This window comes from Anastrepha ludens, chromosome 5 (genome assembly GCF_028408465.1).
Source record: "Anastrepha ludens isolate Willacy chromosome 5, idAnaLude1.1, whole genome shotgun sequence".
In the NCBI taxonomy this organism is placed as follows: domain Eukaryota; kingdom Metazoa; phylum Arthropoda; class Insecta; order Diptera; family Tephritidae; genus Anastrepha; species Anastrepha ludens.
In genome coordinates this window covers 10,782,236-10,804,086 of record NC_071501.1, presented here as the reverse complement: position 1 = coordinate 10,804,086, position 21,851 = coordinate 10,782,236, and the positions used below count along the sequence as shown (strand labels likewise).

At 36.5% G+C, this 21,851-nt stretch overlaps 1 protein-coding gene across 1 annotated transcript; it reads left to right on the top strand.

The window, feature by feature from the left end:
* Positions 1–1,975: 1,975 nt before the first annotated feature.
* Positions 1,976–20,348, top strand: LOC128864016 (defense protein l(2)34Fc). The gene is made up of 3 exons (XM_054103482.1): positions 1,976–2,080; positions 19,574–19,905; positions 20,041–20,348. Exons 2-3 carry the CDS (start codon positions 19,594–19,596, stop codon positions 20,203–20,205), a joined length of 477 nt encoding a protein of 158 aa, XP_053959457.1. The 5' UTR covers positions 1,976–2,080; positions 19,574–19,593; the 3' UTR covers positions 20,206–20,348.
* Positions 20,349–21,851: the final 1,503 nt, after the last annotated feature.

Below are 21,851 nucleotides of genomic sequence, written 5' to 3'. Positions count from 1 at the left end.
TTTCTAAGTTTATTTCGTAAATTATTCGAAATGCCCCGTCAACAATCTACGATACTACGGAACGGTGGTGAGAATTCATTCACTGATTGGTGAATGTAAGCACCATCACTTGAGGATTCGGCAGCCGAATTCTGCACGATCATTTCACATGTATTCACACACCCGCCCAAACACACAGGTCGTGTTAATTTGTTTTCGTATATCACTAACACAATCATATTGCTAGTCGTTGGTTAGACGGCAATGAAGTGTCACTGATTAATTTTTTTTATGCATATATCACCAACATAATCTCAGTTTCTTTGTAAACGCACCCCAAGTGACGTACGCCTAACATCGTATTCGTATTCACTCAGCGCCGAATAACGGTCTGTCTTTGAAATCTTTTCACCGTGAATGTCATCACATGCTCTGGCGGGGTTAAGATCCAGGTATCTTGGCTCTTACTTCTTTGCTATGCCTGCTGGTACTAAAGGGGCTGGTATAGCTGGCGTTAACATTAAAAATCTTATGAATTTCGTCAGCAGTACAAAGCGGTTGATGCAAACGCAGCACAGTCACTGTTTGTAATCCATACACTCTAAAGCCACCCTCCTAACCATCCCACCACCACCTCTACCCGCCCTCTCCTGGCATCCCACCGGGGTTTCCCTTTAACCTCACCTCCTTCATAATAGTATCACAAAGGACGAATCCGTTTATCTTCGTCCAAGTGTGCTCATTCCTTGGGCAACCATTCCAACCTAACCTAACCTAACCCTATCAAAAGCCTTAGAGAAATCTGTATAGATCGCATCCATTTGGAAACCCCTTTGAAATGTTTCCAAATAGTCCTTTGTTAAGACAGCTAAATTCGTTAATGTAGATCTGCCCGGAATAAACCCATGTTGATTGGGGCATAACAACAGTTTAACAGCAAATTATATTTTGTCTTTGACTTCCTCTTCTTAATTGGCGCAATAACCGCTTACGCGATTTTGGCCGAGTTTAACAAAGCGCGCCAGTCCAGCACACCAAGTGAGGTCAAGTCCTTCTCCACTTGATCTTTCCAACGCAAAGGAGACTTTCCTTTTCCTCTACTACCACCAGCTGGTACCGCATCGAATACTTTCAGAGGCAGAGCTTTTCTACCCATTTGGACGACATGACCCAGCCAACGTAGCCGCTGGGTCTTTATTCGCTGCGCTTTGTCTATGCCGGCGTAAAGTTCATACAGCTCATCGTTCCACCACCTGCGATATTCGCCGTTGCCAACGTGCAAAGGTCCAAAAATCTTACGCAGAATCCTTATCTCAGACACTCCAAGCGTCGCTTCATCGGATGTTGTTATTGTTCACGCTTCTGCGACATTTGTCTTTGACTATATACTCAAATAATTTCGAAACTGTAAATAGTTTTCAAGAAGAAATATACTTTATTCAATTAAAAAGTTTTCTACCTCATATGAGTGTATCGATATTCGCAAAGATTTTTGACCCGCTTTCCAGTGTAATTAATCAATACCAGCCATGCATGCTACCCACGCAAAAGACTAAACAGATTAAACATTTACCATACATATGCACAAAAGCATAGAAATACAAATATAGACAAACACAAGTTCGCAAACATTTTTTTTATTTTTTTATTTTGTTTTGAATTAAAGCTTAAACAATCAATCGTTTTTTTTAATATATCTTTTTTATTTATAATTTCGTGTCAATATTTTTTTTCTTCATAGTTGTCTACATATAAAACAAGAAATTCACAAAACTTTTATCTATGCCTGTCTCGCTTCATTCGCGGGCCAAATGTCGAAAATCCACAAGCCATACATACAAACTCGTATAATTGTATGCGGCAAAGTTGCTAAAGCTGTCGAAGTTTATAATTGAACAAGTGTGCACACACATGCACACATACATACAATGGGCATCGATTATTTCCGTAGTTCAAATTTTGTTCTGCAAACGGCTAAGTCGGCGATTTGTGTATAAATATGACTCTGAAATAGAATTTTTAGCTTATTGTACGTTTGTCGCTTGTTTTGCCAAGTTCGCTAAGAGTTTCCCACGCTTTTGCACGGTACATTGAATCGAAGGTACGGAATTTTAATGACAAATTTTTGTATGATAAAAAAGTGGTGTGGTGCTGCAGAAAAAAAATATTAAATTAAAATTTCAAATAAATTTGTTTTTTCATCTTTTATTTTTTTTATTTTTATTTTTTATTGTGTTCATTGTCCTTTCAAAATTGCTTAATTTAGTGTTACCATAGAGTGAGTGTATGTGCAAAAATATGATAATTCGCTAGACGAACTTCGCTTTTTTGTATGAAATTTGTTGCGAGCTTCTAAAAACAATTATAAAATTATAAATTATAAAAAAATAAAAAAAAACGTTAAACTAAAAATTGTGGGAGCGTATATTATGCAAATATATGGAAACAATGAACGAACTCTCTGTTTCAACCGTCTCCATTTTTTCATGCCTTAAAAATCTTATAGATAAGATTAAAATATAAAAGATAATTTTAATTTAACTTCATTTTCTTTTATTTTTAATAAAAGAAATTTCAAAAAAAAATCGTTTTTGTTTAACATTTCATCTGTGAAGCATTGAGCAAATACATTTTATGAAATTCTTGAATTTTCGCAACATTCGAAACTTTAACCGAAGAAATTTTCTTAACGAGGAAAAAATTATCACGAGAATAACTCGAGTTTAAGAACCAAAATATTTATCTTTTCAACTTTTTCATTCTCGAAAAATTAAAATTAAAATTAAAAAAAAAAAAAAATTAAAATTAAAATAAAATTAAAGGAAAATGAAAATCAAATAAAATAAAAAAAAAATTAAAAAAAAATAACAAAATTACATTAAAATTAATTTAATTTATTTTTATATTAAATTAAAATTAATTTAATTTACGGTCATATTGGCCGCTGAAAAAAAGTTCAGTAAAAATGTAAAATGGTTTTTAGAAAGTTATTCAACGAATCACAGCCGGTATTATAAAAATTGTTAATTATGGTTTTTTTCTTGATACTTTTAAATGACATTTAAGAAGATCTAAAAAACTACTTAAAAACATCTTTCTGCACTTTTTATCGTCGGAGTCGGGGCTCCGAAGTAGGTAGCACTATTTACTGTTTCTAAATAAAGGGTGATCAATTTAGAAGTATCGGATTTCAAATTAAAATAAAACCACAGAAATTGAAATTGATTAGACAATCTTTATTATTTTTGTGTAGAACCATTCATGACATTTATATAATATTTTAAAGATAATCCCTTTCTCGAGAATAACTTTAGTAATGTTGGCTATGAGTGCCTCAATCGAAGCTGGTTTATCCACAAAGCATTTAGACTTTACATAACCGCACAATTAAAAGTCCAAAGGTGTGATATCACACGTTCTTCGTGGTCAATCTACTGGTACGTGACGAGAGACGGCGCAGTAAATCCATTGTTTCACGGGCTGTATGGTAAGTAGCGCCGTCTTGTTGACACCAAGTGTTGTGGAAATGACGGGCTTCGATTTCCGGTATCAAAAAGTAGCTTATTATGGCGCCAAAGCGTCCGCCATTCACTGTTACATTGACGCCAGCCTCGTCTTTCAAGAAATATAATTTCTCCAGTCCATAAGCCGCACCAAATGATTATTTTGAATGAATGCAATGGCTGTTCTTGAATGGCTTCGCGTTTCCCTTCAGCACAAATATGACAATTTTTTCTTATTGACGTAGCTATTAAGCCAAAAATGAGCCTCATCACTCATCCTCATAAGTTGGCCTGAGCGTGCGATGAACACTTTTCACAGAGCGTCGATTTTCGTTATACTATTTTACGATCTGTAAATATTGTTTAGGCGTAAGACTTTCCATGATGAAATGTCAATGGACATTAAAAAAAATTATGCACTTAGTTTGACAGCAGTCACGCGAGATCTGTCAAAAACCCGCTATAGAAAAATCACTTCCAATCTGATCACCCTTTACATTTTTCGAATTGCTGATCTACTGTAATTTAAATTTGTATTAAGTTCGATATTATTGGAGGTTGAATTAGTTTTAAAGGTGACACACAGATGGCGCTATTTATCACTTTATCGCGTTGGCAATACTGAATATATATTCATGACAAAGCCCCATCCCTAGGCTTTGTTTATCAGTATCTGTCATTTCGCTGAAGTATAAACAACGCAGTGTTTTCGTGCTCCGAGTATGTCAACTTTCGTGCCGTCGAAACGCAATTTGCCGGAAGCTTTGCTTTTCTGCCTCAATTTGAAAAAAAATGCAGCCCAAGCCCGTGAATTGCTGCAGGAGGCCTACCCAGACCATACTCCGTCGATTTCAACATGTGAGTACTGGTTTCGACGATTCAAAAGTGGTGATTTTCACACCGAAGACAAGGAGCGTCTTGGCCAGCCCAAAAAGTTCGAGGACGCGGAATTGGTAAACGAGGACTCGTGCCAAACCCAAGAAGAGCTTGCTGAATCATTGGGCGTTGATAAATCAACCGTTTGCAAGCGTCTAAAAGCGATGGGAATGATCCAAAAGCAAGGACATTGGGTCCCGTACGAGTTGAAGCTGCGCGACGTCGAACGGCGATTTTTTACGTGCGAATTGCTGATCGAGCGACAAAATCGGAAGGGTTTTTTGCATCGGGTGGTGACTGGCGACGAAAAATGGATCCACTACGATAACCCAAAACGCAAAAAATCATGGGGTTTGCCCGGCCACGCATCAACGTCGACGGCCAAGCAGAATATTCACGGCAAGAAAATCACGCTCTGCATTTGGTGGGATCAGGTCGGCGTCGTATATTTTGAGCTGCTCCAACTGGGCGAAACAATCACGGGGGATCGTTACCGACTGCAATTGATGCGTTTAAGCCGGGCATTGAAAGAAAAACGGCCGGAAACGGTAAAAAGGCACGACAAGGTTATTTTGCAACATGACAACGCTCGGCCGCATGTTGCTCAACCTGTCAAAAAATACCTTGGAACGCTTGGCTGGGAAGTGTTACCCCACCCGCCGTATAGTCCAGACATAGCTCCCTCCGATTATCATTTGTTCCGGCATATGAGTTTCGATTTGGCGGACCAGCGGTACCAAAATATGGGTTGAGTCATGGATATCCAAGCAGCGGCCAGAATTTTGGAGAAACGGCATCCGGAAATTGCCCGAAAGATGGGCGAAAGTTGTAGCTAGCGATGGCCAATACTTCAAATAAAATATTTTGTACCGTTTTTTCACAATAAAGCCCCAAATCTTCGAAAAAAACCTTTAAAACTAATTCAACCTCCAATATATTGACGTTTTTGCTACAAATAGAGTGATCTAAAAGAGAAGCTATTTATTCTGCGAGAATAAGTCCTCACTGGTCTTTGAGTGTATCGAGAAGTTCAAAAGAAGTTTAAAAAACTCATCGCCCTCCCCCAGGGAAAGCTTAAACTAAAATTAAAATGTTTACGAGCATTCTCACAGGCCATTGCAGACTACGCAGTCAAATGCACATGATCGGGATATGGTGTACTGATTCTTGTCGTTTCTGCGGCCGATCCCCGGAGGCTCTAATACACATTTTCTTTGAATACAGCGCGAAGAAGGTGGAGACATCTTGGCCAACTGCAGTTGGCCATTTGATCGATATTTTGTTCCATACGTAGTTGAGTCCTACCAATATTATCATAATAAAGAGAAATGACAATAACTTCCTAAAAAAGTTGTATTTTATTCAAAATCAACACCGGCCCTTGAAACTTAACCACCCTTTACATCAAGAATCACTTTATGAGTCAGAGGTTTTCCCACCATATTTTTTGAATGACTTCTTGAAGCCTTCTAATTTGAACTTAAGACACAACATAACGTCACATTCGCAAATTATAGAGCCTTATCTTTTTGATCTAGCAATCAGCAAAAAAATACGCATGCGCTTAACGGCAGCGACCGTTACCTGTTCAACGTGAAGCCCTTCTTTTTCGAATGCAGTGACTCTCGTTAAAAGTGTTTATTTTTTGCACCGGCAGTAAAATGTCAAGAGTAACAATAAAACAGCGAATTGTGAAATTTCAGATTAAACTTGGAAAAGCCACTACTGAAGCTCAGTTAACTATTGGCAATGAATTTTTATTGCATGCACGTGTTTTTGAGTGGTTTATGCGTTTTCAAAATTACCATAAAAGTGATTCATGCCTGGATCACTCTTCATTATCAAAATTCAAAGTAGCGATGACTATTTCTTGATGTTTATGGATTGTTCACCTTTACAGGGCTTCTGAAACTCTATTAGTTAACATTACTGACTAAATTCAGGAAAAAATATCTGTATGGTGGAAGCATAAATCATAGGTGCGCATTGTATGAGTTTCAAAAGGGTTACACCCAAGTGCAGCATCCATATGTACTCAGATTTAGAGCCGTAAAAGATTCTCATAGAGCACTGATACAATAGAGGTATATATTAAGCTAGTTTAGGTTAGGTTGAACTTGGCTGATCCAGAAATTGATCCGTAGTGATACCAAGTGTTTGTATGGAGCGTTTAAGAACTTTATATTTTGTCTTTAATAGACAGTTTCGATAATTTAAGTAGGCTGCTAATTTTTTGATCTGCCACGCTTCCTACGGTTAAAAATGATACAGAACCTAAGCAGTTTATTCGTGTTTTGCTAGGTTCTGGGCAGTGGCAGTGTACGTGTTCCATTTGTAGTAAATATGTATGAAATTCATTCATTCAATTAACCACACCCTATACAAGTAGGCATTAGAAATGATCTGGTTCTTGGTCATAAATTTCCTCAGTTATTTTTTTCCTTTGCAAAAAGGCGAAAGTTATTATTTTCTGTTGTATGATCCCCTTAGTACTTTCTCAATTTCTTTTTTAATGGAATTAAAGCAATTTGAAGCTGCATTCGAATTCAGTAGCTGCTGATGCCTAATTTCTGCGTCAATACCCTAATTTTTTAGGCCTGTATTTAATGCAACGACTTTGAAATCGGTTGTGTCCCTTTGATAGCAACTTTTATAAGTTCGAAGACGACGGCTTTTATAATAGCGTTTAACGTTTTTGGCACCATAAGCGATTTTACACCGCAGTGTTCTGGCATTCAAATTTGTAATGTCAGATTTTTTTTTGTCAATTTTCAACTCTCAATTGAAAATAAACAGATTTGCTTACCGTAACAAAAAATTATTGGACTTCCACTTTTCACCATTCACCACTTTATTGGGCCCACTTTGGACAATTTAAACTGGCATGTCTTCAAAAAGACAAAAGAGGTAAGTGCTTCGAGCCGAGAGGTCGTGGGCTTCCTTACAAGTTGAATAAAATTAATAGCGAAGAATTAGTTCTGTGCGGATTTTATATGCAACTGCATCCATATTTTTACACGGCATTCTAAAAGGCCGCCGTAGCCGAATGGGTTGGTGCGTGATTACCATTCAGAATTCACAGAGAGGTCGTTGGTTCGAATCTCGGTGAAAGCAAAATTAAGAAAAACATTTTTTTAATAGCGGTCGCCCCTCGGCAGACAATGGCAAACCTCCGAGTGTATTTCTGCCATGAAAAAGCTCCTCATAAAAATATCTGCCGTTCGGAGTCGGCTTGAAACTGTAGGTCCCTCCATTTGTGGAACAACATCAAGACGCACACCACAAATAGGAGGAGGAGCTCGGCCAAACACCTAACAGAAGTGTACGCGCCAATTATTTTTTTTTTTTTTTATTCTAAAAGACTTTTATACTTATTTGTATTTATTTGTAAACCAATTTTTTTGTGCTAATAAAAATTTATTTAATGCATAATTAAATCTTAAAAGCTAAGAGCAAGACACGTTTTCTGCTTTGGTCTTTAATTGCACACAAAAAATCGTTAAAAGTAATATTTTAAGCCAGCAACTCTTAAAGCCATGAATTAAAGCCGAAATATGTATACACACCTAAGTAGTACACTTCAGTCGTATCTACTAGTTTACTACTAAAAATTGGCTTAGTCAATTTGTATTTTTCGATATTTATATGTATTTCATTTTCTATGAATTTTCTTCTTTTTTTTCCTTTTTCTCATTTTTTATTTTCTTTATTTTTTATATATATTTATGTTATTCATGTATAATGACCGGTTATATTTCGTTTTTATATTCTCCATTGGCTCGTTTTTTGATTTGCCTACAAACTACAGGCATAATTATATGCTCGCATACATAAGCTTAGATAAGCACACAAATACATACATACATATGTATGCATTAATAAGCTTGTGCGCTGAACATCTCGTGCTTTTTTCTCGCATGAATAAGCACGTTTCTTATACTTGATTTATCACTGGTAATTCTCATTGCTGCTCACTCCAAAGAGGGTAAGAAAACTTGTCCGCCTCAAAAGTTCGTTGCTTAAGTTTTTTGTTCGCTTCAGCCAAGGCCAATTTTTTATTCATTTGCTTTTTGAAGTAAGTGAGGGATGTAAGCGCGTTAATTGGTATTTGTGGTAAATAATTTGTTAATAGATTTAGTTGTGGTTTGTTTTTTTTCAATTTATTACGCACAGACATATGTATATCCAAGATATCGTGCATACACATACATATCTATTATCATGTGTCAACATGCATGCACACATACATAGGTACAAGTAAACATATATACATACGTATCTATTTGCATTTACATAATTGTGACATGTTGACATTATGCCATTGTTTTCATTAACACAGCTAAGAATATAAGAAGAGAAAAAAGTATACACATTTATGTATGCATTTCCTATCCTGCACGACGCCAGTAATAAGTATATGTTCATGCATATCTGACTGTTAATCAAACTTACACGAATCTGTGCATGTGTGTGCACAACTTTGTCACAAATTATCGTGTTGTTTGAGCCAATCAACAATATGGGATAGCCTTGTGCATTCACATCAAACATTCAAAATTTAAAAACCACAGTGGAAATGCTAATTGTTGTCAAGTTTTTGCTGAGGGTGCCATATGTTCATGTGTGCTAATTCTAGAATTAATTAAATGACTTGCTATTAACATGCACAGATGTACTGAATTACTATATAATGGCACAAAAAAATAAATAAATGAAAATAAAATTAAATTAAATCAAATAAAGTAAAACAGAAAAAAGTAAATAAAATTAAATCAAATAAACTTAAACCGAAAAAAATTAAATGAAATGATGTAAAATAGAAAAAATAAAATGAAAAAGAAAACAAAGTTAAATTAAACAAAATAAAAGTAAATAAAATAAAATAATATTAAATTTAATAAAATTAAATGAAGTAAAGTAAAACAGAAAACAAAAAAACAATTAAATTAAATTAAATCAATTAAACTAAAACAGAAAAAAAATTAAATAAAATGAAGTAAAATAGAAAAAATTAAATGCAAAAGAAAACGAAGTTAAATAAAACGAAAGTACGCAAAATAAAAATAAATAAAATAAAATAATAAGTATCTTAAAAAAATAAGATAAAAATAAAAAAATTAAATAAACTAAAATCAAATAATTAAATTAAAACTGAAAACATAATTAAATAAAATTAAGTAAAATTAAAGAAATAAAATGAAAAAAAGAAGTTAAATAAAACGAACAAAATCAAAATAAAAATAAATAAAATAATAAAGATCTTAAAAAAATAATAAGATAAAAATAAAATGATTTAAAGTAAAGAAATAAAATAAAGTGTAAATAAAATATAAACAAAAAATTGCCGATGAATTAGGGGTAACGAAAAAATGATGATCTTAAATAATTTTTTGTTTTGCTAGTTAATTGCTTTATTTTACAAAAATAAAAACATATCATTCATATATCATGTTTCCACTTGACTTAAGCAAAATATAAAAAAAAATAATAATTGTAAAAGTTATCACTGTTTGTGTGGAGCTCGTTTCTCCAGAAGTCCCTTGCGGTGATCATCACAAGTCCTTGGAGATTCATCTAAAATCAATCGGACAAGAGAAATTAGTTTTAATAATAAATAGTCTTGTGCCTGATCGAAACTTTTTTTGCAAAATCAACAATATGGTATGCTGCGAAAACTCTCTTAGAAAAGAGAATATCCTTAGAGGATATCCGCTTTTTCACTGACAGTCAAGCGGCCGTTCGAGCACTCAGCTCCTGTTATACCCACTCAGATGTGGTTCGATCCTGTCTCTTATCTCTTAACGAGATAAGTGTTCAGAATTCCGTCCAAGTTATGTGGATACCGGGTCACAGTGGATTCGAAAGTAACTGCAAAGCTGATGAGCTCGCAAGAGCTGGAGCTGCGTAATCAAATGTTAGTAACTTACCCACAATCCACATTCCGCTCTCAACATGTAAAATGCTCATCGATCGAGAATTTCACAGCATTGCTGATCGGAGGTGACGAGTGGAAACTACTTGCGTTACGACCAGACAAATCTGGCCATCCTACAATCTGAAACAGACAAAAACTTATAAGGGTTTTCTTTCGAAACACGAAATAAGGCATATAATATCTCTTATCACCGGCCACTGCCTTTTGGGCACTCACGCACGTCGGTTCGGGGTTCCTCAAAACGACCTGTGCAGATACTGCGAGGACGAAGATGAGGAAGTATCGAGCAGACATTTGCTGTGCAGTTGTCCCGGTCTAGTCAGAAGTCGACTCGCTCTTCTAGGCTCTCCAACAATTGACAATCTTTCAGTACTCTCGGACCTGAAAATCGAATCTCTCATCAAATTCTCGAAAGGAATTAATATCTTTGACCAAAATCTACAATAAAAATCTCGGTTAGGTGGGGAAATCATATAACATAATGAGCTCTAGGGCAACACAACGGACCCAACTTGCGGTCTATGTGGCACTCCGATCCGGGGTCACCCTTAAACCAACCAACCAACCAACAATATGGCGGCCTCAGGAAATATTTTTCAGATTTTCGAGAAAAAAACCGAGAATTAATTGTTTAAAAAAATGTGAAAAAAACCTTCGATCAGGCACGAGTTTTTTATGTTTTTTAAAAGCAGTAGACATTTTATTGAAATCTACCAAGTGGTTTTTAAGTTACAGTGATCACCAGTTCAAAAAACATAGTTTTGAGAAAAACGAATTTAAGGTTTTGCTATCGATTTATGAAGAGTTATCTGAATTATTTAATTACTTGCACTGTGTCATCTATTCCTGGGCTGTTGCCTACGTAGCATTCTACCTTGTCGAGTGTTATCGTTAGCGCGCTTATCTGCCACTTTAATACGTGCAGCATCCAACTACTTGCTCTCGAACGCCTTTTGTTAATTGTTGAATAACTCGGAAAAGTATTTGTCGAAATCACTTCAAATTTTCACGCAATATTTTAAGATTTTAAGAAAATGCAAAAAAAAATCCAATTTTTTGAAAATTCTGACTACCCTTAACCCATTAGCCAACGGCGGATCAGCGGTTACCCCACAGAGACCAGAGTCGATTATTGGCAGTTCTGAAGGAATAATGAATTTGATAAGCAATTATGTATGCAAATTACATAAAGAGTGATGGCCCGGTATAGAACGCTGCAGAACTGCAATACTTTGTGACAAGCCCTAACAGAAAACTGTCGAACGTTTTTCTAAAACTTGGTGGAAAATACGTTCGGTTGATAGTCGGTATTACTACGGGATACAACCCACGGGGTCAGCATATGATCACTACTGGAATCAGAGAGGACCCAATTTGTCTGCCTTGCTTAGAGGAGCCAGATAACACTGAGTATTTTCTCTGTGAGGTCCTGCCTTTGCTAAAGCAAGGCTACAAATTTTGTGTTCCGATGTCATAAGAATGAGTAAAATTCGTTCTCGAAACTTCTCTAATTAAAAATAAAATTAAATAAATAAAAATAATTCCATTATTTTTGCGTAAAATTTTTGCGCAAACGGTTTATTTTATGGTCGATCTTTAGTTTCTGGGCGATGTTACGACCACAAATATGCCGGTCAACTTTGATTTTTTCTGTGATTTTATCGAAATTTTCAACATTATCGACATTTTCTTTAGCATCAAAAATGCCTGATCATAATCGACGAAATCAAAATTGCACGTAATTAGCTGTTGTAGTATTGGTACCATTCACCATTTTCGCGGTTCAGCTTGCATTTCCCCCTTTATCAAAGAAAAAGTGTAAAATGTACCGAATATTCTCTTTGTTGACTTCTATACTGAATGAAACAAACAAAAAGCAACAAAAGCATTTTTTTAGTGTGAAATGTCAGTTTGAAAACCAGCATAAACTTTAAATTGTTTGAGATATCGATCATTGCAGCGATTACAACGAGAAAATAATGTATTTCTTTTTCCCCAAACGAATATTTCCTTTTGAGGGGCATACTGAGTGTGGCAATGGCACTAACACTGCTTTAATATGAATTTAAATGGGTAAGGGTAGGTATTCTCTTCCTTGTCTAATATATTGACTATTGTTTCCTCATTGTTTGAATAAATAAACGGTACACATTACCATTCGTTTACTTATAATTGCAACTACATTAAAAGTGAAAGTCATGGTAGTTGAATTCGCTTTATTTACTGCTAACTGCTTTATTAGCTTTGTTAGAATATTTAGTTAGTGAAAGGTAAAATTATATAAGAATTCTACTTATACCAACTTCAATAATTTACTGTACACGGCCAAATGAAATAAAAAACTATCGAATAGAAAAAAGTTGCAAATAAATTAAGCTTATACATATTGCTGCCTCGCCACTTATTCAACCTTGTAAATACCCCTATCAATAATTATCACCTATGGCCTTTGAATTGAGTTAAAGCTTAAAATGGAACATCAAAAATTTAATGGAACATCAGATTACCAATTATGTCATTAGCTATTAAATTTATCTGATTGCGCTTCGTTGAAAGTGTATAAAAAATACTTAAAATGCACAATGTCCATTAACAAGTGAAGCAAGTAAAATAAAAAAGTAGGATAAAATATAACCGGTTTATTTGCCAAAAGCTAGTAATGCCATTTGTTATGCAACTTTAAAAAAATTACATAAAATGCAATGAGAACTGATGCCAGCAGACATGTAAAGGGACTTTAAGCGGAAGAGGGCATTGTGAAAAATTTACAGTGGTCTCAAACGAATTGATTTACAAGACTCTGATGAAAATGTAAATTAAGATACTCCTGGGCCCCATAGGAAAAATGCGGGGGGCAGGCCGGTCTACACGGCGGTAGTTAGACCAATTCCCTACTGTGGTATTGTATAAGTAGTATGGTGGAATGCTCTTCAGAAGGGTGTGAACATTATAAAGGGTTGACAAGGTTTAAAGACTCGCACCTGTTCTCATAACCGGTGCAGTCTCAACCATGCCATCGTCATTAATCTCCCTTCCAGTAGATCTACAGGCAAGACATATCGCTAGTATTACGGCAATAAGGTTAAACACCTTAAGTGTGAGATCCTAACTGACATTTCGAAGCTTCAAGCTGGTGGACTTTGGACTCCTACCATTACAACCTTCATGACTCCCTTACCATTAAGTGAAGAGAAGCGGGACGATGTAAGGCAAGGCGAGTTTATCCATGTTATCACAGATGTAGGGGGTAGGGTGGGCGTAGTTGTATATTTCGAGCATTTGCGAATCTCCTTTAGTTTTAGCTTCCTAAAGAGATTACACTGGTACAGTGTGTTGCGAATCTTAGAAATGATATCTACATTTTCACTGATATCCTGGCGACGATAAAATCCCCCACAAAGCAGTCGTCAATTTCCAAGGTAGCCATGAACTACCGCACATCTCCTAACAAAATGGGTGAGTCATTTTACCCAAAGGTAACATGGCGTCCAGAATACTGCAGAAGTACGAAAAGACGAGGAAGAGGAAAGAAACAGTATAACACCTCTGCTAATTGTCCAGCCGTAGCCAGGAGCAGAGCAAAGTTGTTAGGAAAATACTTTTACGGAACTATGCGGTGTTGGGATAAAACCTATCCTTTTCTAAGCCGACAGCCACAAAAATCTAACAGAACCTAATATAACATGGGTTCCTTGCCATTACGATATTGAGGAGACCTGCACAGCCGATGAACTAGCGAGACTTGGCACCAAGATGACTGATAAGTACACAAACAACGGCATAGGCATACTCTTACAGACTTCGAAGCTACTTATTTTTGTGAAAATTTTAAGAGCGGCGAATAAAAGATGGCGCAATGAATCCTCCTGCAGAATCACCTGACAGTCTGTGCCAAATGCACAGAATCTCTGTTAAGCCAAAACAAGCTTAGTCTTAGCCCACTGATTTCGGTTAGGACGGGACACTGCCAGAGGGCGTGACTTCTGCAGAAGCTGTCTAAATGAGGCAGACGAAGAGGCGTATCTCGCACCCTTTCTGCCATTGCCCTGCTCTATCCCGACATAGATTCATTTTTTTAATGAGTTGGAATATCTGGAAACTTTTATAATTTTTGAAAAGTTGACATTGGTTTTGGAAGGAAAAAATATAAGTTTCCCATGCCCATATAAAGAAATTTTAAAATCCTGAGGCTAACTAATCTTAATCTTAAATCTCGGTGGTATTTTCACGAAAAAAGGAGAGAATATTTGAGGATAGTTTTTTCCAAATTCTGAACCTCTCAAAAATTACCAATTGAAGAGTATCTAATCAAATTGTAATTTTTCCACTTCTCTTAATTTAAAATAATTTTTTTTTTTTAAATATTATCCTCGGATATACACAGTACTTATCAGACTAATCATCACTTACGCCTCTGCGCTCTAGTGGCGACAGAGCATGGTTAAGTCCACACTCCGGGAACTATACAGGCTGCAAAGAAGAGTACTTCTATGTTTATGCATTACAGGTGCCATGAGACAACCTCCGGCGATGCTCCAAATGCTATGCTTGATTTGCCCACATTGGATCTTAAGATACAACAGGAAGCAATAAAAGCAATGTGTAAACTCCATAAATATGGGTTCTGGCGCGAAGACGGAACTTCGGGACACAGAGAAATCTTTAAGATGCTATCTGAGCAGTATCCACTGTTTAGGCACCTAAAGACGATCGGGTATTAGTTTCATTTGGAATGAAATTTGATGTCAGATTTCCATTGCGTGAGCAATGGAGCAATCCAGAATGCATTCAGGGAGGTTTGCCGATTTTTTCTTTACCGATGGGTCCAAGAATGAAATAGGGTCTGGAGCCGGATGGTACTTAAACGATAGTAATAGGTATCACTATGCTATGGGGGAAATGGCAACTGTTTTCCGAACGAAAATGTTTGCCATCCTCAAAGTAGCCGAATGAATAATCGAGAGGAGATGGAGTGTGAAACAGATTGGAGTTTTCAGTGACAGTCAGGCTGCACTGAAGGCCCTGGAGAATGCAAAGCAAACCTCGAAGATTGTTTAAGAATTTAAGAAGAAGCTTAATTCTGTCGCAAGACAGCACAGGCTTGTACTTATGGTATATGGGTTCCAGAACACTTCTGTGTTCAAGCAAACGAGATTGCCAATTAATTGGCCAACCGTGGATCAGCGGTTCCACCACAGAGACCAGAGCCAATAATCGGAATCCGTTCCGCAGGAATCATGAATTTGATCAGCGATTATACATATATTCAATTTATTCTAGAACCCTACAGAATTGCACACCGTTTCGTGCCAAGCTCGAACAGAAAACTGTTGAACTTTCTTTTAAAACTTAGAAGGAAAGACGTTCGGTTCATGATCGGTATTATTACAGGACACAACCCATGGGGTCAGCATATGACCACTATTGGCATCATTGAGGACCCGATGGGCCTGTCTTGCTTGGAGGAAGCGGATGTCATTGATCACTTTCTCTGTGAGTGTCTTGCCTTTGCTAGAGCAAGGCTACGAATTTTGGGTAATATGAGTAATATTCGTTCTCTAAAACTGGAGGATATTTACAGATTTGCCAAAGAAGGTGGAAAGCTCTCATAGGACTAAAACTATCTCTGTCTCTGTCCCTATTCTACTCTATCTCTTTCTCTTCTCTGTCACTTATCTCCTTTCCCCCTTGGCTATCAACCATTTTACATACTTTCCAAAGCTTCAAACTTTTTATCTTCAGTGTTTTAGGAGTTACCTTTCTCTCGATGCTTCTTGGCGCCCCTTTTTCAAGTTGCAATTTCAAAAATATAAAATATAAAATGAAATAAAAAATTAACCAAAATAATTAATAATAAAATAAAGCAAATGAAACGAAATAAATTAAAAATAAGTAAAATAAAATAATAAAAAATTTAATTAAAACATAATGAAAGAAAAAAAATATATATGAAATAAAAATAAATAAAATAAAATATAAAAAAAGAAATTTTAAATAATAAAATAAATAAATGAAACGAATAAAGATATTCTTTCCTATCTCTTTCTCTTATACTTTTCTCCTTGCCTATCTACCCTCTTTCCAGAGCTCTAAATACAATGGGCTTTTCAGCCTGAATGTTTTAGGAGCCACCAAATCTCCTAGTGCTCCTTGTAGTGCACCTATTCAAAATTCAATTTCAATATCAAAGCCAACATTTTCTATGACAAAAAGTTGCTTTAAAATATTTAAAATTCATATTTAAATATTCCTAAATTCAGTGTGGCTAATGAGCAACTGTTTAGTGCTGTAGGGCAGCTCTAAACTGATAGACAGTGCCACTTGCAAGATGAAACTGCCATCCATACATTTGGCAATACATTTTTTTTAAATAGTTCTAGTGGAATAATCTAAATACTGCCTTAGCAAAATTTTAATGATTTTTAGCGAGCTTTAATTTACTGATAATAGAGTGTTGCCTGCAGAACTATTATAGGTATGCTAACAGGTCATAACTTTAGAGCACCTTCTGTGCGTTTGTCCGGCATCATTAAAACGCGTTTAAAATGCCTGGGAACCCCATTGTTTGAGTGTCTAGAGGACGTCTCAAAAGCGGATCTCCCAGCTCTGCTTAGATTCGCCAAAAGCGCTGTCACTCTACATGACGCCTACTTTCAGTATTCATAGAGGTCGGACTCCATCTGGTAACGCTAGGGACCAAAAGGTCTATGCGTGGCTTATTGCCAACCAGGCTAACCTAACCTAACTTAGGGTAGTATGAACTTATATATGGTGGATAAGTACTAGAGCGGAGTACTTCAAGTCAATTAATTTGGAAAAATTTAAAAGGCGACCTCTACATTCGGCAAAAAAAGTTTGCTTTCGAAATTGCCTTGCAAAAATATTTTAAACTCAGAGGTACACGGCGAACTTTTTATTTATTTTTTCAACAGATGGTTGAAATGAATTATGAATGAATAAAAATTGGTATTCCGGGGATTTTCAGAGCGATCACCGCAAACCACGAGGCGCCAACCGATCTAAAACATTAATTATTCTAGTTAATTAAATTTCGCGTACGAGATTGGCTGATGTTGGCAGTACGTAAAGTGGTTCATCTGCATTGGAAATACTACAGTAAGTAGAGAAGAGCAATTGACGCCAGCTCACCTCGTGGTTTTGCGTACCATTTGCTGCTTAACATTGCGTGACAAAAACTTTTTAAAATTTATGTAGTTCGCATATTTGCAAAAAAGCAAAAACGCGTGAATATTTGCAAATAACCAGAATAATGAAGTTTTAAAACAACGACTAACTAACTGGTTTTGGTTTTGTTTATATAATAATTCCACGAATACTAAGCCAAGGTTTTTCAGACAACTATCTCCATTGCCAAATATTTTTCATATACATATACCTATGTATGTGTGCAAATGCAAATGTTAACATGTGTGTGCACACAATCTGCTATACATTTATTTTCCATGCAGTCAACCAATGATGTGCAGAATGCAAAGGTGTCGTCAACATCGCACTCTTACTCGGCTCTCAAAGTATTTGAAGGAATCAGCTGATTTGCTGACGCAGCAGGGGCTATCATGGCGGTTTGTTTATGAAAGCGGTCGGCAAAATCCGAGATTGGCGTAGTGATATACCAAAAAATCAGCCCAGTCAATGTTAATATTACTTTATAGCCTTCTGTGTAATGACTGATTGAAAAAGCAAAGGAATGCATGTGAAATAAACGAGCTCAATTTTGCTAACAAAACCCTCTCGTATGGCCAAACCTTGTACGAGTATTCTAAAGGGTGGTTAAGTTTCAAGGGCCGGTGTTGATTTGAATAAAATACAATTTTTTTAAGAAATTATTGTAATTTCTCTTTATTATGATAATTATAGTAAGGCTCAATTACGTATGGAACAAAATATTGGCCAAATGGCCACCTCGGACTCGGCGGCACAGCTCCATCCGATGGTCCAAATTTTCGATGACGCTGAGGCGTAATTGAGGTTCTATGCCGTTAATGTACCGAATTATCTCATCATTTAGTTCTTGAATTGTTGCTGGCTTATCGACGTACACCTTTTCTTTCAAATAACCCCAAAGAAAGAAGTCCAACGGTGTCAAATCACATGACCTTGGCGGCCAATTGACATCGCCGCGACGTGAGATTATTCGGCCATCAAATTTTTTATCGCAAAAGAGCCATTGTTTCGTTAGCTTTGTGACAAGTGGCACCGTCCTGTTGAAACCACATATCGTCCACATCCATATCTTCCAATTCCGGTAATAAAAAGTTCGTTATCATCCCACGATAGCGAACACTATTCACAGTAATTGCCTGACCGGCCTCATTTTGGAAAAAATACGGCCCAATGATGCCGCCGGCCCATTAACCGCACCAACCAGTCACTCTTTGTGGGTGTATTGGTTTTTCGGCAATCACTCTTGGATTATCATTCGCCCAAATGCGGCAATTCTGCTTATTGACGAATCCACTGAGGTGAAAATGTGCCTCATCACTGAAGATGATTTTCTTCACGAAGTGCGCGATATGCATTTTGATTTGAACGCCCGTTTTCATAATAAGCTTGAATAACTTTAACGCGTTGCTCGATTATGTATCTTTCCATGGTTTAAATTGAATTAATCTGAAATTGAAAAATGTTAAATGAAATGCAGAAAAAAACTTGACGTTTAGGTGTGGTTTACATTCAACATCGGCCCTTGAAATTTAACCACCCTTTATAATATAGGATATCAAAATTTGTGAAGTTGTTACATGGTGAAAAGATTTCTAGTGGTGTGCTCTTTAGCAGGCCGTTATTCGACTCTGAGCGAGTTTGACAGAATCAGCTAATGGGCGGCCGTCACTTGGGATGTGTTTGCAAATAAACTGAGATTGTGTTGGAGATATCGACACAAAAATTAACCAATGACACTTTGTTACCGTCTGAACAACGGCTTATTGGACGAGTGTGTGAATACTTTTGAAATGATCGTGTAGAATTCGAGCTTTAGAAAAAGTACTTAAATTTTTTTCTTTTTTGTCGGAAGCAAAAAATGGCGTCATGCGAGTGTGGCACACTTTATTAATACACTTTGGACTGAATTTAAATTCCTGTTTTTTTAGAAATATTACCTTTAGATACGGCCGATCATTTAAAGAACTCTACTATTTTATTATCTAGATGCACTATTTGTTATAAAGCAGTTACACAAAATTTTAGTTCACCACTCCTAAAACATATTTTTGATTTAACTTTTAATTATTCTATCTACTTTACTATCTTCTTGTAGGTAGTTTCACGCCTGCCAACATGTTCCGCTTGGTTTTACTAATTGCTTGTTTGGCTGTGCCTGCCTACAGCTACTCAGCCGGTGCTCCTAATGCCATCTGCTCGAACGGTTTGACTCCAGAGCATGGCGTTGATGGGCAGAGTAGTCCAGTGCCATATAGCTTCTCGGGCGACAGCAAGGCCAATAATGGCAAGGTTTCCCTCACTTTGGGCGGCTCAGACGGTTTCTTAGGTTTCGCCGTGCAAGCCCGTGACGCTAACGATACGCCTGTGGGTAAATTCAAGGTAGCTGAGGCCACCAAGTCTCAAACGTTGACTTGCAGTAATCCGGATGTAAGTTGAAAACATACATACACACATACAAATACATATATAATACTTCGCCTTTATGGCGTAATTATGTAGATTTCTTCTTCTTCTTTTAAAGCAAATCTCAAATTTCATGTTTTTATTTTGGTCTTAATACAGGATACACTCACTCATAAGAAGATCCCACACGATAATCCCATCAAGAGCGTGGCGTTCTCTTGGGAGCCAGCCGGTTACAAAGGAAAAGTGAAATTCGTTGCTACCGTGGCCAAGGATGGCGGTACCTATTGGATTCGTAAGGTGCTCAAGGAAGTCGAGGTTTAAATTTAATGTTACAGAGAGGAATGAATGGATTTTTTTACAAAAAAAAAGTAATTATTTGTTATACACCTAAATTCTAGAATACATTTTATAGAAATTAGAGAAATAAAATAAATTTGAGAAGTATTTTTTGTGTGATAGAAGAACTATTGTTGTGTTTGTTGTTTCTATTTTTGATGAAGCTTTGGTGCGGTGGCCGCCGTAGCCGAATGCGTTGGTGCGTGACTACCATTCGCAATTCATAGAGAGAACGTAGGTTCGAATCTCGGTGAAACACCAAAATAAAGAAAAACTTTTTTCTAATAGCGGTTGCCCCTCAGCAGGCAATGGCAAACCTCCGAGTGTATTTTTGCCATGAAAAAGATCCTCATAAAAATATCTTCCGTTCGGAGTCGGCTTGAAACTGTGGAACAACATCAGGACGCACACCACAAATAGGAGGAATTGCCGCCGCCGTCGTTGTTGTTGTTGTAGTAGCAGCAGCATAAATATTCCCCAAACTAAAAGAGGGAATGCTGCTGAAGTGACAGTCCTTGGCCGGATATAAATCCGGGTCGTTACTGTAGAACCGACTGCCGTGGGAACGTTGCCGCTGCCGTAAGCGAAGTGGGTTTATGCGTGACTACCATTCGGAAGTGCGAATGTTCGAATCTCCGTGCATAAAACACTAAATGATAGAAAAGGTTTCTTTAATAGCGGTCGCCGTAATCGAATTGGTTGGTGCGTGACTACCATTCGGAATTCAGAGAGAACGCCATGAAAAAGCTTCTCATAAAAAACCCATCTAAAGTTCGGAGCTAATTAAAAATTGAAGGTTCCACCATTTGTGGAACAACATCAAAACACACATCATTGGAAAATCTTTTGATGTAAATGCTCTTAGGTTTTCGTGTAATATTTTGAGAAAATTTACGAAAAAATTACATATAACGATTTTTTTTGATTTGCCCAATTAAAATAATTGAATATAGTTTCATTAAAAAGTGCATTCAATTACCTTTTGGTCGAAATACCACCTTTCCTTTCGATTCCTCTTTGAAGAAACAAAAAAACTTTTATAAAGCTAAGTTATATTATTGTTAAGGAAATTAATTTTTGTTTTTGGTATTAAATAACATTACATATTTAAGCTTGCATTTAAAATTTGATTTTTTGTTTCAATTAAAGCATTCCGATTCTTCACTTGTACCTAAACTCCTAAATGGAGGTTATAAATATTGTACATCGGTACCGTTATCGACAAATTAACGTAAGCGATCAGCGGACTTTCCTACTATAATCAGTTTCATGTCCGCAGAATGACTTGGCTTTATGAGGAGTTTAAAGGATTGTTTTAACGGTGGCTCCTTGCTTATTTTGGTGAGCACTTCAAAAAATTTTATTAAGGGACTCATAACTTGCAAATGAAATAAGTAAGCTTTTCCTGGCCAGCAACAACTCCATCCGAATAGTGAATGGCTTTGTTTGGCTTGCACCAAATTGCACCTTTTGCGTTTACAACCACCAGATTAAGATACCTCGCTTAGTCGGTGCACTTAAGCACGATCCATTTCATAGCAAATTTTTTACATACTTAATACGCATAGTTTTACTGAAACAAAACAAAAAAATTGTTTACTACATAAATTTTCATTTAAAGTATCAAAAAT